Here is a 17,769-nt window from a genome sequence, read left to right as displayed (position 1 = left end):
TGGCCCGGAAGTCAGCTGTCGCCCTGAGAACGCGACTACAATTCCCGTCGGTCCCTGCGTTGAGTCCCGGCAATATGCACTACAGAGGCCTCTCCTTCGCACGCTACCACGCCCCCTACTGCTCGGAGGATTCTGGGAAACCGAGTGAGTAGGCTCTCGCGATAGTTTCAGGCATGCTGCTTCCCATATGCCCGCTCCCATATATGCCCCCACCCGGTGGTGCTGTTATGCCTAGGGTGAAGACACAGCGTGACGTCACAGAGGCAAAGAAGTGATCAGACACCAAACCACTCGGGGAGAAGAGCCTCCAATATTTACTAGGACAGGAGGGAGGTCTGGGGACACTGAGGCCAGGGCAGCAGCAGGACCCTGGTGGTGGGGAGGTAAATGAGTTGAGGATGTCCTCTTGGGAATGAGGAAGCTTCTCAGCAGAGATGGATCCCCGGCTTGGAGGGGAGCTGGCAGCAGCCTGTTGGGGAGATATAGGGAATGAAAAACCAAGACAGAGAGATGAGGAGTGACAGATACCTGGAGGAAGGGACAGACCAAAGTGGAAATGGAGGAAGTCCTGGCCATGGGGGACAAAGACCCAGAGAGAGGAACCAAATCCCAGAGAGAGAGGGACAGAGACACACATGGTAGGGTCCCAGAGACAGGGGAAACAGAGGCTCAGAAAGAGGAGACTTGGACAATGATAGAGATCTATAAAGATTCAACGTCGTGGAGTAGGTGGTTAAGGAGACAGAAATAAAGATCAATCAATCAGTAGAGGCAGAATCAACCGCAGACTCCGACAGACCCTGAGACACAAGCTCTGCAGAGCACAAGAGCCCAGGGCTTGGGAAGAGAGGTCACTAGTACTGGGGAGGGGCCTGGCCGCACCCAGGAGGCTGCGCCAGAAGGTGGTGACAGTGGCAGAGCCAGTGACAGCGCCTGGCTCGGCAGGGTTCTCTCTGTGGGTGTGCACAGCAAATCTTCGGCCTGTGGGGCCCGGGGGTCCGCTCAGCTCCACATCCACCACGTGCATGTCCTTGAGGCTGGGGCAAGCAGAGTGGTTAGTCCTACTGGCCTGGCCCCGGCTGGGAACCCCTCCCAGCTTTGCTCACCTGAAATCAGCCACAAGCACCCCGATCACACGGTCGAAGCCCAGGCTGGGGGCGGCCAGGGCAGCAGCCGCCATGGTGTTGGAGTTTCGGGGGGCAAAAGGGCAGAGCCCACGGACAGGGCCTTCATAGAGCACAGTGCGAGGCCTGGTGCTGTGCGCTGTAGCCAGGGGTCCCTCGAGCCGGAAGCCATCGGGGTGTGTAGCCATGGTGACACGGAGGCTCTGAAAGTGAGAGCCTGAGTCAGGGAGACTGGGGGCTCTCTGTTGGCCCCCTCCCATTCCTGGGGAGCCCAGCAGGCCCTAACCTGGAGGCCCCCGGCTTCATCCAATCTGGTGATGTCCTCAGTGCCCCACAGGGCTCCCCGGGCCACAAACACAGCATGGCTCCAGCGATGCGAGGCCTCCAGGAGCTGCTGCTCTGTGGTCTGGTCAGCCAGGGCTGAGGGGGACCCCACCTGGGGCAGATGAAGGTGGAGAGGGGCTGAGGTCAGGGGACGAATCCCATTTTAGGGTGGGGTGGTGGTGCCAAAGCGGAAGAGGCAGGGCTTACCAGGAGATCGGCATAGCGCAGGATTTCTGCCCCAGATTCCTGGATTATTTTGGGATGGGCCACTTCCACCACAAGGTCAGGGTGCCTGGGAGAGGGGAGAGATGGGGGAGGGCCTTGGAGAGGTATTAGGCCTCCCCTCCTCAGATTCCCTGAGTCTCTGGAGGCCTGTCACTCTTCACCCTGGCCTAGGAGGGGAAAGGGGATGGAGGCTGGTCCTGTTTTATATTGGGGTGAACCCAGGCCCAGAGAAGGTACGGGACTCGCCTGAGAGCACACAGCACCTAAGGGAAACCAGAACAGGAGCTTCAGAAAGTCCTGCTCTCTCATGGCGAGGTCACTGACCTCTCCCCGAGGGCAGCAAGGCTCTGGAGCTGGAGGGAAGGGGGCACGCTCCCCGCCATTCGTCCTGGGTCACGATTCCAGACAAAAACAAGTTCTAGGCCCAGTTCTGGTCCTTGAGTCAGCAAGTGGGAGACAAGGGACTGTCCTGGGGAGAGGGAAAGAGATTCAGAGAGAGGGGGACGGAGAGAGACCCAGAGGAGGCCGGAGCCCTGCGGTGCGGAGTGGAAGATGCTTAGGCAAAGACAGTCAGCCAGGCCACAGATAAAGATGTAGATGAAAAGTGTGTGGAGGACCCCGGGGCTCTGGAGGTTTCAGAAAGGGGCCTGGGGAAGAGGCCTCAGGGACTCACCAAGGCGGCCATAGCCCACTATCCCCACCTTCCTCGGGACCGTGCTGAGAGCCATGTCCTTCCGTTTGCTGGTCTGTGGTCTAACCTCCACTGGCTGCTCGCTGCCGCCCCCAACCCCAACAAGGTCTGGGCAGCGGCTGATCTTTGGACATTTGACCCTTGAGCCTCTCCTGAACCTTCCTCCTTTCCTGCAGTGGCCCAGAGAGGCGGGTGTGGGTATGCTGCTTGGGGGCAGGATGAGAATCCTGGGGGCCGTGGGCAAGACGGTTTTGGATTCTGGTGCCCTGTGTGGCCCCCTTGTACCCGGCCCATTCCTTCTCTGCATCACAGCGTCCTCCCTTCCTGCTGATGTGGAAAATTTCCTCTGCAGTCCCCTGCCCCCCTTTTCTGGCTGGCCAGGTTGTCATGGAAACTTCATCCTGCTTGGGGTGGGGTTAGAGAGGGTTGGGAGCAAGGGAGAAGAGATGGTGGCAGGGGACTCTGGGCTCTGTCTGTCCCCTTGCTCCTGTGTTTCCAATCGCCACCCTTGTGGCCACCCTCTCTGTGACTTGGCACATGTGTTTCTTGTCAACATTCATCCTCTGTATTTTTCTCCCTTGGTTCTCTGCCTCTGATCTCTTGTTCTCATCACGGTCTCTCCATCTCTCCTGGAGCTCCATCCCTCCAGCCCCCACCCTCACCTCCTCTGGGCTGGTTGCCATTCTGTCCCCAGCCAGGCCAGGCCCTCATCTCCTCCCTACCCCAGGGTTTGAGGGAAGCCTGGTCTGGCAATGCCTGTCTCCCCACAATACAGCAGGAGCTGGAGTTCAGCTCATCTAAGCCTCAGTGGCCCTTGTCTCCCCTGGCTTCCCCAAATCCAGTGGAAGGATCCCTTCCCCCAGCCCCTCTGGGTAACCTCCCTCCCTCCAGTCTGATCATCCCTCAGTTCACCTTGACTTCTCACCTTTTATCCTCCCCTCCCCCAGCCATGATGCTACCAGCCTCTGCGCCCTCTCCCCCACTTTGTATTCTCACTCCCATGCCTATCCCTCCTCTCCTCCCATGGCCAAAGAGAAGCCTGTGAGGCCCCGAGTATCCCCCCAAATGAGCCCCAGCCACTGTGCCTCGCGGGTGCCTGGCATCGGAAATGGCGGAGGCTGCGGCAGTGTCGGCTCCCTGCCCCAGCCACCACCTGGTACCCGCTGCAGTGTTGCCATGGCAACCAGGATCGGGCCCTGAAAGAGGACGAGAGAGAAAGAGAGCATGAAAGAGGGAGCGAGGGGGAGCCAAGCATTGCTCAAGAGGAGAGTCCAGACTCGACAAGCCTCCAGAGCAGACAGGCCGGATAGATAGAGCCAGGGACCCCAGACATGTCCCAGAGGCCGCTGCCACGGCCGATAAAGGAACAATTTGCTTTAAGAGCCCTAAGTTGGGGAGAGATAAGATGCCGTGGTGCAGAAACAGCCTGGGAAGAGGCGCAGGGCCAGGCACAGGGACTCGGTCCAAGCCCTCTCAGAGCACCCAGAGCCTGAGTGGGGTCGTAGGGGATTCCTGCCTGCCCTGCCTTCCATGCGGGGACTCCACTGGACCTTGCTGTCCTGCACATGTGTCAGACCTGCTGTGTCTGCAGACCGGGCTGTGCCAGGAGCGGAAAGGAGGCTGGGACCTGTGCTGCTCTGCGGCTCTGTCTATCCAGAGCAGGGCCTCTTCCTGAGTGAGGAAGGTGCTGTAAGGTCACTCCTGCTTCCACGGGTCTCTGCCTGTCTAGACAGCTCTGGAGGGCCCCAGCCCTCTGGAGCCTGAAACGCCAGCCCCTTGGCCTTTCCCAGGCCCCCCAGCGGCTGCCCACTGTCCTGGCCGACCCCTGGCATTTGCTCCCACTCGCTAGCTCTGTCCCTCCGAGGGCTCTGCGTGCGTCCCCTGCCCTTCTGAGCTACAGTGTAGCCCCCTCCCCCTCTGTGGGCCTGGACTCTGCCTCCTGCGCCTGAGTTAACAAGACCGAAGTGCAGACCCTTGGTGCCCCGCCATCCCGGCTGCAGCTAGAGCATCCTTCACAACCCTTGCATACCCAGCTCACTCCTTCCCTCCCCTTCAGTGTGACCCGCTTTCTCCGTGGCAGTGTCTTGAACGGATTTGCAGTGGAGACAGACCCTCTCTGGTTTGGCTCTGTAATGGGTTGAATTGTCTCCCAGCAAAAGATATGTTGACATTCTCACCTCCATGACCTCTAAATGTGACCTTATTTGGAAATAGGGTCTTTGCAGGTGCTCAAGTTAAGATGAGGTCATACTGGAGTAGGGTGGTCCCTAATCCAACATGGCCAGTGTCCTTATGAAAAGGGGATATTTGGACACAGAGACATGCACAGAGGGGGATGATGTAGTGACACAGGGAGAATGCTTTGTGGAGATTGGGGTGACACGGCCACAAACCAAGGAACATCTGGGGCAATCAGCAGCTGTACGAGGCAGGGAAGGATCCTCCCCTGCAGATTCCAGAGGGAGCACGGCTCTGCCTGCACCTTGATCTTGGACTCCAGAACTGAGACACTCAGTTTCTGTTGTTCTGAGCCACGCGGTCTGTGGGACCCTGGAACAGCAGTGCTAGGAAACCATAAAGGCCACCCTCGATTTCTGCCGTGAAGTGAGAGGCAGGGGGAGGGGACCCCCATACATGCCTCAGAAGGGATGCAGGGAGGTTAAGTATGAGTGCCAGGTGTGCTGGGTGACCGAGTCCCTCTCTGGGACCTCTGGGGTGAAGGGTCAGGGGCTTAAGACCACCCGAAGGTGCCAACTCCCTCAATGACCTTCCAGATGGAGCCTATGACACTTGGAATTTTTCATCCTCTTTCTTTGCTGCCCACCCTCATTCCCCCTGCTTTCTCTCTCCTCCATGCTTTCATGACCCCAAAGAAAAAATTTTTTTTTACTTTTTCCGTGTTTTTTTTTTTTTTTAAAGTAATTACAGAGCAGGTAGTCGTTGACGCAAACCTCCCTTCAGTATCAAAAGAGTCTGTGGGGCAGGAGAGGGCTGAGGGCGATGGTGCCAGGCGGGTTGAGGCCGCCCCGCCCGCAGCCGAGGGGGCCAGGGGCTGGGAGTGGACTCCCCCAGGGCAGGGCCAGGGTACTGGGAGGCTCTGACGTTGTGGCTGTCTCTTCAGTTTCAAGGGCGGAGGGATTGGGGGGGACAGGCGTCAAATTGCAAAAAAATGAACCGTAAAAGGGGGGCTGTTGGGGTTGAGGGGAGAGGACACCCCTCAAAAAAGCTCCTCTCTCCCCTAGAAGGCGGCGGAGGGCCGGGAGCAGTTGGTCGGGAGAGCGAGGAGGAAAAGCGGAGGGTTCCGGCCACTTCTCCTGCGTCACCTCCTGTCACCGGGGAGGAGAGTGAGGCCGGAACAACGGGGGCTCCATTGCCAGAACCCCACCCTGTCCTCGCTGGGGCCAGCCGCCCTGGGGTCCGGACACGGGTGGGGCTCCAAGCTGCCTGCCCCGACCTTCCCTGTGCCGGGGGGCTCGGGCTGTGGGGTGGGTCCCAGTCCGGCCCCAGCCCCGTGGTTCCCCCCACCCTGCCCCCGGGGCTTCAGATCTGCGTCTCTTGCACGTTCTCCTTGGAGCCGCTCTTGAAGAGCAGAGGTTCGTGGATGGAGTTGAGGCCCGGCGGGCCCTTGCCCCCGCAGCCCCCGCCGCTGGGGTTGCTGCTGTAGTGCGCCTTGAAGGCGGCCGCCACGTAGTGGTGGTGGTTGAGGTGGTCGCGCTCCAGGGCAGGCAGGGCCAGGTGGCTGTCCCCGCCCCCGCCGCCCCCGCCGGCCACGGCAGCGGCGGCGGCCACAGACACCGCAGAGGCGGCGGGCAGCTCGTCCTCCACGTTGATAATCTCCACCGTGCGCGTGGGCCCGTGGTGCTTGTGGAGCTGGTGCTGCTTGCGCAGCTTGTAGAAGGCCACGAGCATCACAGCGGCCATGAACGTGATGGCCACGAAGCAGCCGATGATGATCTTGGTGGTCTTCATGACGTCGTCCAGGTCCTTGAGGGCGTTCTCCGTCACGTCCGTGATGGGCACCGTGAACGCCTTCTCTGTGGGCCGCGAGGAGCGCGGGGCGGGCGCCGTGGTGGACGACGAGGCCGGGCCGGCCGCCTCCCCGGGCCGGCGCCCGCCCCAGACGCCATCTGTCGTGGGCCCCGGCGGCTCCTTCTCCGTCCCCCGCGGCTGCAGGGCCTCCTCTCCGGGCTGCGTCTCCAGGGTCTCCACCGTCACCGTGGTGAAGTAGGTGTAGCCGCCACTGCCCCCTCCGCCGCCCCCTCCGCCCCCGGGGCCGCCCCCGCCTCCACCGGCGCCGCCGGCCGCCACGGGGTCCACCGCCGAGACGTTGAGCGTGGCCGAGGCGGTGGTGTTGCCGGCCGAGTTCGTCACCATGCAGGTGTACTGGCCCGTGTCCTGCACGGTGACGTTGGTGAAGTTGAGCGTGCCGTCGTGCAGGACGGAGATGCGCACGCGGTAGGAGCCGTGGGTCATGAGGGTGCCGTTGGGCGTCAGCCAGTTTACGGAGGTCATGGAGGTGCCCGTGCGGCACTTGAGCTCGGCAGCCATGCCCTCGGTGACGTTGAGGTCCGTGGGAGGCTCCACGATGACCGGCGCGTAGCAAGTGAAGTGAGACTGGTCCAGCTCGCCGATGTAGCGCCCCTTGAGGCCAGCAGGCGCGTGGCAGCGCGCGCAGCACGTCGTGTTGCTGGGCACCGTCTCCTTGAGCCACCAGCTCAGCCAGAGCACGTCGCAGTTGCAGTGCCAGGGGTTGTGGTTGAGGTGGACGCGCTCGAGCCTGTGCAGGGGCGTGAAGAGGTCGTGGGGCAGCGACATCAGGTTGTTGTGGGACAGGTTGAGCTCCTCCAGCGACTTGAGGTCGTCGAAGGCGTTGCGCTCGATGGTGGCCACCTGGGCGTGCATCAGCCACAGCTTACGCAGGCTGGTAAGGCCCTGGAAGGAACCCGGGCGGATCAGGTCCAGCCGGTTGCCCGACAGCTCCAGCTCCTCTAGGCGCACCAGGGCCGTCAGGTTGGGGATGTCCTTGAGGTTGCACATGCCCAGGTTGAGGTAGCGCAGGTTCACCAGGCCCTCGAAGGCCGCCTCCGAGATGTATTCCAGCCGCTTGAGCTCGCCCAGGTCGAGGCGCCGCAGCGAGGGCACGCGGTTGAAGGCGTAGGAGGGGATGCTCTCGATGGGGTTGTTGCGCAGCCAGAGCTCGCGCAGCTTGGAGAGGTACTCAAAGGCCTGCGTGGGCACCGTCGTCAGCCGGTTGTCGAACAGCTCGAGCGTGTTGAGGCTGGGCAGCCCGTTGAAGGCGCCCACCTCGATCTTGCGCACCAGGTTCTTGCTCAGCTGCAGAATCTCCAGGTGCCGCAGGTGCTTGAAGGTGTCGGTCCGGATCACCTGGGGTGGGGGAGGGGAGACACCATCAGTGCCACTGATACTTGTAGGGAGGACCACAGAGTTTGGAGTGCTGGCAAAGGCGCCGAGCCTCCCTGACTCTCCATCTTTGCCGACGGGAGTGTGGAAAGCGGTTTGATGGTTTCTTAGAAAGCTAAATAGAGAGTTAGTTACCCAGGACCCAGCCACTCCACTCCAGGGTATTTCCCCAAGAGAAATGAAAGGGCATGTGCATCCAGCGGCCTGTGACGGGGGCTCCCAGCATCTGTGTTCATTACAGCCTAAGCTGGAAACCCAGTGTCCGCCAGCAGGTCAAGGACACACTCGGTGTCTGTACAATGGAACACTACAGCTCCCCAATGAAAAGGAACAAACTTCCAACATAACGACTTGGAGGGATGTACTGAGCAAAAGCAGCCGGACACAAAGGAGCACGTGCGGTAGAAGCCCATCCAGTCCTCCAGGGGTCCTCTGAGCCTGTGTGTGTTGGGGCAGGGAGAGGCAGGCTGGGAAGGGGTGTTAGGGAGGCTTCCGGGCTGATAGAAATGTCCCTAATTGGGGTGGTGGCTACAAGGGTGAATGCAACTGACAAAACTCCTCAAACTGTACCCGTAACACGGGGGCATATTATTCTATGTAAATTACACCTCAGTCACACAGATTAAAAATGGTTACACCAGCAGCTAACATGCACCGGGCACTTTTTCAGTGCCAGATCTCGTTCTCAAGGCTCCATAGCCAACAACTCAGTTAATCCACCAAACCGCCCTGGGAGACAGGTACTTATTCAACACCTGCAACCGTGAAATCCAGAGAGCTCCAAAAACCAGAAGGATTTTCGTAAGCTTGGCACCAAATTCCATTTGGTGGCAAAACCTGATCAGAACCCATGGGGAGCTGTTTAAAGCTTTTATTGATCCTACTCATGTGACTATTCAAACATTCCACCCTAGAAACATTCCCACATTTGGTTAGGGTATATGATTCACTGGGTGCTGTAAAAATACATTCTGTATATTAATATTTTCCTTTTAAAATAATTTTAAAATTAAAGTAGAGTTGGTTTACAATGTGTTCGTTTCTGGTATACAGCGAAATGTTTCAGTTACACATACATATATTCTTTTTCATGATAGGTTATTTCAAGTTATTGAATGTAGTTCCCTGTGCTATACATTCGAACCTTGTTATTTATCTCTTTTATATATAGTAGTTTGTATCTGCAAATCCCAGACTCCCAATTTATCCCTCCACCCCCTCCTTATAAGTTTGCTTTTTATGTCTGCGAGTCTGTTTCCGTTTTGTAGATGGGTTCATTACTGTCTTCTTTTTTCTTTTTTTAGATTCCACATATGAGTGATATCATATGGTATTCTTCTTTCTTTTTCTTGCTTACTTAGTATGACAGTCTCCAGGTCCACTCATGTTACTGCAAATGGCATTATTTTATTCTTTTTTTGTGGCTGAGTAGTATTCCATGGCGTATATATCTATATATCACAACTTATTTATCCAGTCACCTGTAGATGGACAATAGCTTTCTAATGTCAGATGCCCAAACACACTTAGCCTCAAGGGTTACACATGAGGGATTATGAATTATCTCCATCCAAGTGGGAGGAATTGGAGGTACAGAGAGGTGTAGTGACTTGCCCAGGGATGCGCAGGAGGGGATGGCAGACCTGGGATTGGACCAAGGTTGTCTAGCTTCAGAGTCCTGACTCTTAATTCCTGAACTTGGCTGCCACCTCTCAGGGCTGATGCTAACGGACCACAGAAGAAGCAGTGCTGGGCTGGCCATGAGAGGCAGAACCTTACTGGATTCTCCCCATTGATTACCATGCCAGGTACACTGAGGCACAGAAGACCATGCAACCATCAGATGGCATTTCTGATGCCTAGTTAATGCCTCAGAGAAATGCTTGCATTAATATTATTAAGGGGAGGGGAGAGGGTGTAGCTCAAGTGGTAGAGCACAGGCCTAGCATGCATGAGGTCCTAGGTTCAATCCCCAGTACCCCCTCCAAGAATAAATAAATAAACCTAATTACCCCCCAAATAATATCAAGGGAGAAATGGAGAGCAGCCTACTGTGTGCTTGTGACCTTGTAGATCTTTAAAAAGCAGCCGAGGAATCAGGACTCTGCGTACATGCACCAAGAAAAAACTGTAAGGAAATGCTCCAGACTCTTCTTAGGGGTAAACTCCAGCTGTTGGGAATTATGGGCAATTTTTATTCTTTAGTTTTTCTTTCTTGAATGAACAAAAATTACTTTTAAGTCAAAAGACACTTAAAAAATATAAAACAAACAAACAAACAAACAAATGAAAAAACCAAATCACTGCCTAGCATGTGCTTAGCATGCAGAAGTTCCTGGGTTCAATCCCCAGTACCACCATTGACAAAAAAAAGACTCTGTCTGAGAGGCATCCAGCACGAGGAACAATAATCTTCCTGGACGGTCATCCTGACGGCCACTATTTATGCCTGCGCTAGCCAACAGAAATACCTATTTAATTGTAAATTTCCTAGAGGCTGCATTAAAAAAACCAAAAAACAAGACAGGGGAAATCAGTTTTAATAATGTACTTATGTAGCCCAGTATGTCCAAAGTATTATGATTTCAACATATAATCAAGAGGAAGACGTACAAATGAGATATTTTACACTCTTTTCACATTAAGCCTTCCAGGTCCGGTGTGTGTTTGACAGTTCGTGCCCTTGGCAGCCGTCTCGGTGATGCCTTAGGAACACAATCGTGTCTTTTTAAAAAATATCTTTCTTTTCTATTGTCATTTAAAATACTAATTTTGTTTAGAGGGGGCAGGAGGTAATTAGGTTTATGTATTTTTTTTTTTTTAATGGTGGTCCTGGGGGTTGAACCCAGGACCTCGTGTACCCTCTACCACTGAGCTAGACACCACCCACCATCACATTTTATTCTCCAGCTGCCTTGTGGTAGAGGGCTGTTGTTGCCCAGTTTCAGAAAGGAGGAAGTGGAAGCCTGTGGAGGTGGTGTGACTGGTGGGTCCCACCCCGCATGGCCGCCTTGTGCCTGCAGCATCTCTGTTACTATTCGGCAAATGCAGAAACTTGGGGTCGAGGGTGTGGCAGTGGAGACAGAGTCCCGCTCACCTCCAGTCTTCCCCTCCTGGCTTTGGGGCCTGTCACTTGAGCGCTGTGGGTCTCCAGGCCCACAACTGGGCTGGCCACGAAGGGAGAATGATGAAAACCACTTGGCAGGCAGTTAGGAAGATGAGAAGAGGTCACGGTGCGGGTGTTAAGGCGCTTAGAAACCCTCATCTTGCATCCTTATGATTATTGTTATTCTTGGCCCTGAGTAACCAGTGTGACACCGATGGGATTACAATCCTGAGCCTTTTAACCAAAGGCCACACCACTGCCACCTGCGGAGGGCAGCTCTACGGGGCAGGCAGAAAGCCTCTTACTGCACCTTCAGGCTGAAAATTGGGAGAAAGTCAGCCTGACACTCACTGGTGCCTGTCTGTCCCCCAGCCCGGCCCTCTGTCCTCTGTCTCCCTATTCTGTCCCCGCCTCTCCATCCCGCGGCCCCAGGCCCAGACTAGCCTCCTTCTCTCCCACCTGGATACTCAGCCTCAGAAGGTCTGTTTATACCCGCAGCTCCCTGGCACAGCCCCCTCGTTCCCAGCACAAGAGTCCCCTACTCCACACCATGCTGCAGACGGAGGGGCCAGTGACAGTGCCATCCCATAACGAGACATGTTCCCCGCCCTCCAGCAGCTCAGCAGGCCGGCAAGGCCTTCCTGCCTTCCTCTTCCACTGTCCTCCCCCTCATCTCCTGTTCTAGCAAGTCTCTGAACACAGCATGCATGCCCCTCCCTCTAGGCCTTCGCACTTGCTGTTCCCTCTGCCGGGACACCTTTCCTGCTTTTTTGTCTGGCTACTTCCCATCTGCCCTTCAACACCCAGCTGTAGGCACACCAGCTCTGGAGTATGTCCCAGCCCCATCTCCTCCCACCCCTGCCCCGTGGCCCCTCGCCCTGGGCTCCACTGCTGAGCTGTCTGTCTGCCTGTGTCTCACCCCAGAGACCAGAACCTTCCAGGGAGGAAGGGAGCTGGGCCTCAGCCACAGGCTTGGAGCATAGTGATGCATGCTCAGGTTTGGGGTTTGTTTGCTGCATTTTGTGATGGAGCGCATCTGAAAACAGCCCCTCTCAGAATCTCCTGTCTGGGGGCCCTTCCTGACCAGAATTAAGTCCCAATCTCTGCGCAGAAACCACATTTCCTGAAGATTCGTAAGACAACCCCGGGGTACCTTGCCTGATGAGGGTTCTTTGTGGCCTCAGGGTAAAAGGGACAGATGGGGAGATACTTTGGGGCTCTTAAAATGGTGGCATTCTTAGGGCACTTTGAATGGTTTTCAGGGACAATGGGATGGAACTGGGGTAACAGAGGAAATGCACAAAGCAATGCACAAGTGTCCCCTCCCGTCCTCCCCCTCTTCACCGTTAATAAACATTAACTGAAGTCTCCGGTGGGCCAGGCCCGCAGTGGGGACCACGTTAGATAGAATGACTTTCCACCCACAGTTGGCTCTCGGACAGTGTGGGTTTGAACTGCACAGGTCCACTTATACATGGATTTTTCTCTATAGTAAATACTACAGTAGTACATGGTCTGTGGTTCATTGAATCTGCGGATGTGGAACCGCGGATACGGAGGAACCGTGCACACTGAGGGCTGGCTCTAAGGTACACGGGATTTTCCGCCGCCGGGAGAGTCGGCGCCCCTAGCCCCTGCGCTATTCAGGAGTCCACTGTCCCTTTTGCCCTTCTGATAATAGTACTAGATACTCATTTTACAAATAATGTAAGAAGAAAAGAAAAATCAGCTATAGGGCCTGTCCCCAGAGTTAACAGTTTGGTACTCATTTTTCTGACCTTTTGTCTATGCATACCATGCAGCAATATATATTTTTTCCATCATCTTTTAAACATTTTTTTTACAAAGTTGTGTTGATATAATATACTCTGAGTCGTGCGTTTCCCCTAAATAACATGGTATTGTGAGCATCTTCCCATATTGTGAATATGCTTCTAAAACATGACTTTTGTGGGCACCTAGCATCCCTTCCCAGGGCTACCTACCCCTCCTTTTGGACGTTGAGATGGAACTGACAGGGTTGATTCCTTATTTTCCTTACTGTGCTCCTCCCTCTTTCATTTCCTGCAGTGAACACGGCTAACCTTAAAACCTGGACCAGGATCACGGGGGTTCAGGAGGCCCTGGGCTGGCCTGGGGGTCTCGGCAGCCTGACGGCAGGGCGTCCGTGCTTGTGGGCAAGGCTGGGGGTGTGTGGGGGGGAGCGGCAGATGAAGAGGGGGCTGGAGAGCGTCTGGCCTGGCTGCCCTCGGGCCCTTGGGCCCCGGCTCCGCCACGTGGGCTGCTGCAGCCTCAGTTTCCTCCTCCCAAGGACCTCTGGGCCTCCCAGCCTGTCCTCTCGCAGGCCCATTCCCTGAAGTCCTGAACAGCAACACAGCAAGACGCTTCCCCGATCATGCCTTGGAGCCTGTGTGGCCCCTCTTGGAGACTCCAGTGTGCGGCGGGTTGGGTTCCAGGAATTCTTGTGGGGAAGGCCGTTTTGCTTTGTGTGACTCCAGGTTTCCCAGATATAATAACCACAGATCCCTTCTCACAGGGGTGCTTTTAATCACCGCCCTGGGAAACGCGGGAGGAGCCCAGAGTGGCTGTTTCTATTAATGATAGTAATAATAATAATAATAATAATAATAATAATAATAATAATAATAATAATAATAATAATAATAATAATAATAATAATAATGAGGAGAGTCGAGTCATCACTAAACACCAGGGAGAGAATGAGGTGGACCCTTCAAAGGTCAGACTTGAGGGTTTGGACTGAGAAATTGAGAACAAAGGGATAGCTGGCCCAGGTGCTGGCAAGAACTCCTGGGAGTCGCCCCCTTGCCTTGTCTTTTATTAAATTTAGTTCTGGGACCTCCCCAGTTCCCAGCAAACCCACCTGCGTGCCCCACCCTGCTCTTCCCTGCTTCCAGGGTCCCTGTTCTCAGTGCGGCCCCTCCAGCCCACCTGCCCAGTCAGAAGTGGCTCTGCAGCCTTGAAACTCACACCACCCATGGCCTCACCTCATTAGGGTTAGGTCAGCCACGGCTTGCTGATCTGTCCCTTTGGAATGTCTTACAGCCATCTTCTCTCTCCCCACAGGGCCTTGCTACACCCAGAGCTGACTCTGCCCTGCTCTAGAGCCTTCCATGGCTCCTCAGTGCCCTCCGAGGAAATCCAGCCTGCCTTGGAAGCCCTGCTTGGCCTGGCCTGTAGGCCCCCTCACCTGCAGTCCTCACTCCAACTACAATTCAACCAGAATCAACTCTGGGAACCATCTCACAGCCACTCTACCTTTGTATATGCTGTTCCCTCTGCTCAGAATGCCCTTCCCTCTTCATCTACCTGGAAAACCCCTGCTCGCCCTTCTGGACCCAGCCCAGTGTCTGTCATCCATCCATTGCTTATCTATTGAACAGGGAAGAAGCAGTTCCGAAGGGGTAAACAGAGGAGGACTATTCTCTGTGAAAGGGCATCACAAGGTCAATCCTGCAGAGTTGTTTCAAGGACACAGGTAACAGGTAATATTTGCTCAGCACAGGGTGCCCGGGCTGGGTGTCCCCACTCATCAGCTCAGCTTGTCCCCACTACCCCAAGCCCTGCGGGACAGGTGTTGCTTACTTTTCAGAGAAGGAACCACTCAGCGAGGTTCTGTGATGGGGAGGTTTGAACCTGGGCAGCATGTAGGTGACCAGGAGCTGAGGCAGCTCAGCAAAGGCCAAGCGACTCAGCAGCATTCCAGCCTGCGCCTCCCAGGTCCTCTGGACAAAGGGACTGAAACCACACCACGTCTGTCCATAAAGGGGTGTCCTGGCAAAGCTGGAGGCTGCTTCTGCTCTGTGAGTTTTGTCCCAGCAGCGATGGGAAGGGGATGTGTGAAGGGAGATGAAGGGGCACCCCCAAAGTGGGTGGGGTCCCCTGACAGTCACTTGAATGATGCATTCGTGGAGAAAAAGCAGGACGGGGGTGTTGCTGCGAAGGGAAGCCTGGTTTTATTGAGGATGTGCAGTAGGGTGGCTTTAAATAGTGAGTCCCTTTATTTTTAACAGGATTCTAGTCTTTTCTCCCTCCTCTTCTCTGCAGGGTGACTGGGAGCAGCCTAGTGAGGGGGCGGGGGAGTGGCGCTGGGCTCGATCTGAATCCAGGCGACCAGCTTTGTGAGCTTGGCTGAGTGTCCTAATGTTTCTGAGTCCACGTTCTCACAGGTCCCGCAGGGTTGTTGTGAGGCTTGGGGCCTGGCCAGCACACAATAATATGTATTTTTAAATTGCTGATTCAGCTGATAATGATCATTAACATTTGTCCCTCCTCTAGGCTTCCAGTTTCTTTCCCAGCCTCTTTCCTCTATGTCAGCCATCAGAATTGTCTAAAATGCAGTTCAGACCCTGCCACGTCCCTGCTCAAAGGCCTCACGTGGCTCCCTATGACCCTTGACCTGGTGTCAGAGGTCCTGCAGGAGAACCTGCCCCACTGGCCTCTCCTCTGCTCAGCCGCAGGGAGATGTCGGGGGTTCCTTATGCTCCTCACACTCTGCCCAGCTTCTCTGCCTTTGCATAGGTTGTGCCCTTTGCCTGGAACGCCGTCTTCCTCCTAGTGTCCTGGGACATTCTGACTGCTTCAGCTGGGAGGCCTTCTCTGGCCTCCTTCTCACTGACTCATCACCTGCATCTCTTATCAGACCCTTATCACCCTGGTTCAGTGCATTCGTCTCCTTGTCCAGGCTGTGAGGCTGTAGACGCTCCATCTGAATCATTTCTGCATTTCCTGCACTCAGGTCAAGGCCTAGTTCACGGTGGACTTCAGCCAAATTCTGTTGGGTAAACAGACTGGAATGGGCAAGGCTTATATTTGGAGAAGCACCCACAGTGTGAGATGATGTGTCTGCACAGCTCCTGGCCTGGGTGACAGCACCAAAAATGTTGAAACCCTTAGTGACAGAACTTGGGAGCTGAAAGGGCACCAGTATTCTGGTTTTGGTTCTGGTTTCAACTTATTCTTTTTGACTTAAAGTCCGTGTGTCTGATATTATTAAAGACACATCAGCTTTCTTTTGATTAGTGTTTGCCATCATTTTTGCTTTCATCCTTTCTGTCCTTACGTTTTAGGTAGGTCTTTTGGATTTTGTTTTTAATTCAGCCTGAAAATCTCTGTCTTTTAACTGGAGGTTTGGTGCATTTACATTTATTGCAATTACTAATCTATTTGGAATTATTCCTGTGTTATTTCATGCTTTCTATTTGTCCTAATTTTTTGAAGCCTATTCTTTCCTCTTTCCTATCATCTTTTGCTCTGACTAAGTTTCTTATTCCATTCTCCTATTTACTATTTTAGAATTTATGTATTTTCCCTTCTTTTAGTTGTTGCTCTTAAGATTTAACATGCATACCTAAAGACCAAAGCCAATCAATTCCTTTCCTCTCCTCCCAAACAGTACAAGGCTGATCCCATCTCTGTCTCTGACAAAGAGCCATCTGGGGCAGGTTCATTAGGAAAAGGGGGGAACCATTGTTTGTTAAGTGCCTAGTATGTACCAGACACTATGCTAAATGCTCTGAGGTCATGATCTCCATTAATCCTTGTGGCAATCCTATCACCGGGAGATTATCAACCACATGTCCCTGCCTTCCCTCGTATTTGATGGTTTACAGCTGAGGAAATGAAGGTTCAGAGAGGTATAGTCACTTGCCCTCAGTCTTACAGCTCCAAAGTAGCAGAACTAGGACTCAAAAGTCTGCTTCTCCTGAAACGAAACAGCGGGTCTCCACCATGCCCACCCACCGAAACCGAGAGGGTTGGGCATTTGTGGGTTTTGATTTGTTTTTTGAGCTGCTGAGCCCGTTCGTTATTCAAACATTACCCATGTGTTGATCTGCTCACTTGACATATATTCTTTGAGTGCCTGCTCTGTGTCATGCAGGGCTCTGGGGATCCAGTGTAGACAAGATAGCCACGGCCATCTTCCCACAGCCTGACCTCTTGAGGGGAAGAGACACTAAACACAATAATTGTGCAAATGATCATTTAAGTGGTAATAGTGTAAACAGATCTCAGGAGCTGCCCTGCTCCCAGGTGGAGAGGCAGGCCTGTGGCCTCTCCACGGCACAATTTGAAACCCCCCAGCCCAGGTGATCTCAAACCTTCTCTGATGCTGTGGGCCAGGTCACCCTCATGGTCACTGACACAGTGTAGGGTGAACAAGGTGGGACTGGTTCTCAGAGCAGACAAATCCCCTTGCCCTCCCAGCCTGCCATCTTTGGCCTGATGGGATGCTGACATCCTGTGATACAGCAGAGGAACTGGGCCTGGGGTCCTAACCGCCCAAGTGCCCCAGTCCCCTCTCCTTTAGCCCACCTTTGCTGAGCCCTCCCCCACCTGCCTCGGTCAAGTGTCAAGGATACCAGTTCCACATGGGAAAGTGGCCCCATCAAGGACCACATCCCCACTCTGATGGGGGCTTCTCCCCGCTCCTTCCATCCTGTAACTTGGCCTATTATTTAAGGGACTTCCCACTTCCTTTGGGGGTAGGTAAACATTACTAACACTGAAAAAATCCCCACTGTGTTCTGTTGGGATTTTTAAGAAAATAAACTGTCAAGAAATCCTTTATTAAAAGTTTAACTGTGGTCGGAGAATGATTAAGTGAATTGTTCCTCTTAACACTATTAAGATAAATTGTTTTTATAGGTTTTGAATGTAATGAAGCAATAACACAAGTTTAGTAAGCTTACTGTTGGAGTTTTTTTCCCCGTTAATTATCTTATGTTCACAATTTAAAAAACATTTTTTTTCCGTACCAACTGTTTTATGACAGCTCCTCCTATTTCTTCCTTCTCTGAGATCAAGGACTTGTGTCCCCCTCTTCAAGGAGGATTTCCCTGACCTTCAGGACATGG

At 54.2% G+C, this 17,769-nt stretch overlaps 2 protein-coding genes across 8 annotated transcripts in view; both read right to left on the bottom strand.

Moving 5' to 3' along the window:
* Window positions 1–107: 107 nt before the first annotated feature.
* On the bottom strand, window positions 108–2,673 carry ASPDH (aspartate dehydrogenase domain containing). 5 transcript variants are annotated; one of them, XM_010947028.3, is made up of 7 exons: window positions 2,347–2,502; window positions 1,998–2,142; window positions 1,656–1,740; window positions 1,411–1,560; window positions 1,107–1,327; window positions 883–1,037; window positions 292–469 (listed from the first exon to the last, which is right to left on the bottom strand). In XM_010947028.3, the coding sequence occupies exons 1-7, from the start codon at window positions 2,399–2,401 to the stop codon at window positions 426–428; spliced, it is 855 nt and encodes a 284-aa protein (XP_010945330.1). In that variant the 5' UTR covers window positions 2,402–2,502; the 3' UTR covers window positions 292–425. The 5 variants fall into 5 exon arrangements, with proteins under 5 accessions (XP_074227145.1, XP_074227147.1, XP_074227148.1 ...); XM_074371046.1 differs by lacking the exon at window positions 883–1,037 and having other exon boundaries at window positions 241–469; XM_074371047.1 differs by lacking the exon at window positions 883–1,037 and having other exon boundaries at window positions 241–469; window positions 2,375–2,493.
* Window positions 2,674–5,759: 3,086 nt separating this feature from the next.
* LRRC4B (leucine rich repeat containing 4B) overlaps window positions 5,760–17,769 on the bottom strand; it is a 38,403-nt gene continuing 26,393 nt past the window's right edge. For all 3 annotated transcript variants that reach the window (XM_074371001.1, XM_074371002.1, XM_074371003.1), the window contains exon 3: window positions 5,760–7,749. In XM_074371001.1, coding sequence (XP_074227102.1) covers window positions 5,905–7,749 — 1,845 coding nt within the window. In that variant the 3' untranslated portion in view covers window positions 5,760–5,904. The remainder of the gene's footprint in view (window positions 7,750–17,769) is intronic.

This window comes from Camelus bactrianus, chromosome 9 (genome assembly GCF_048773025.1).
Source record: "Camelus bactrianus isolate YW-2024 breed Bactrian camel chromosome 9, ASM4877302v1, whole genome shotgun sequence".
Classification (NCBI taxonomy): Eukaryota; Metazoa; Chordata; class Mammalia; order Artiodactyla; family Camelidae; genus Camelus; species Camelus bactrianus.
The sequence above is the reverse complement of the archived record's forward strand: the minus strand, read 5'-3'. Positions and strand labels throughout refer to the sequence as shown.

Excerpts from the sequence above, each read along its gene's own strand:
- ASPDH (XM_074371044.1), bottom strand. The coding sequence starts at position 2,658 with ATGGGCCGGGTACAAGGGGGCCACACAGGGCACCAGAATCCAAAACCG. Across the intron at positions 1,561-1,655 it reads TGCGCTATGCCGATCTCCTG|GTGGGGTCCCCCTCAGCCCT; the intron begins GTAAGCCCTGCC and ends CATCTGCCCCAG. Across the intron at positions 1,328-1,410 it reads ATGAAGCCGGGGGCCTCCAG|AGCCTCCGTGTCACCATGGC; the intron begins GTTAGGGCCTGC and ends TCTCACTTTCAG.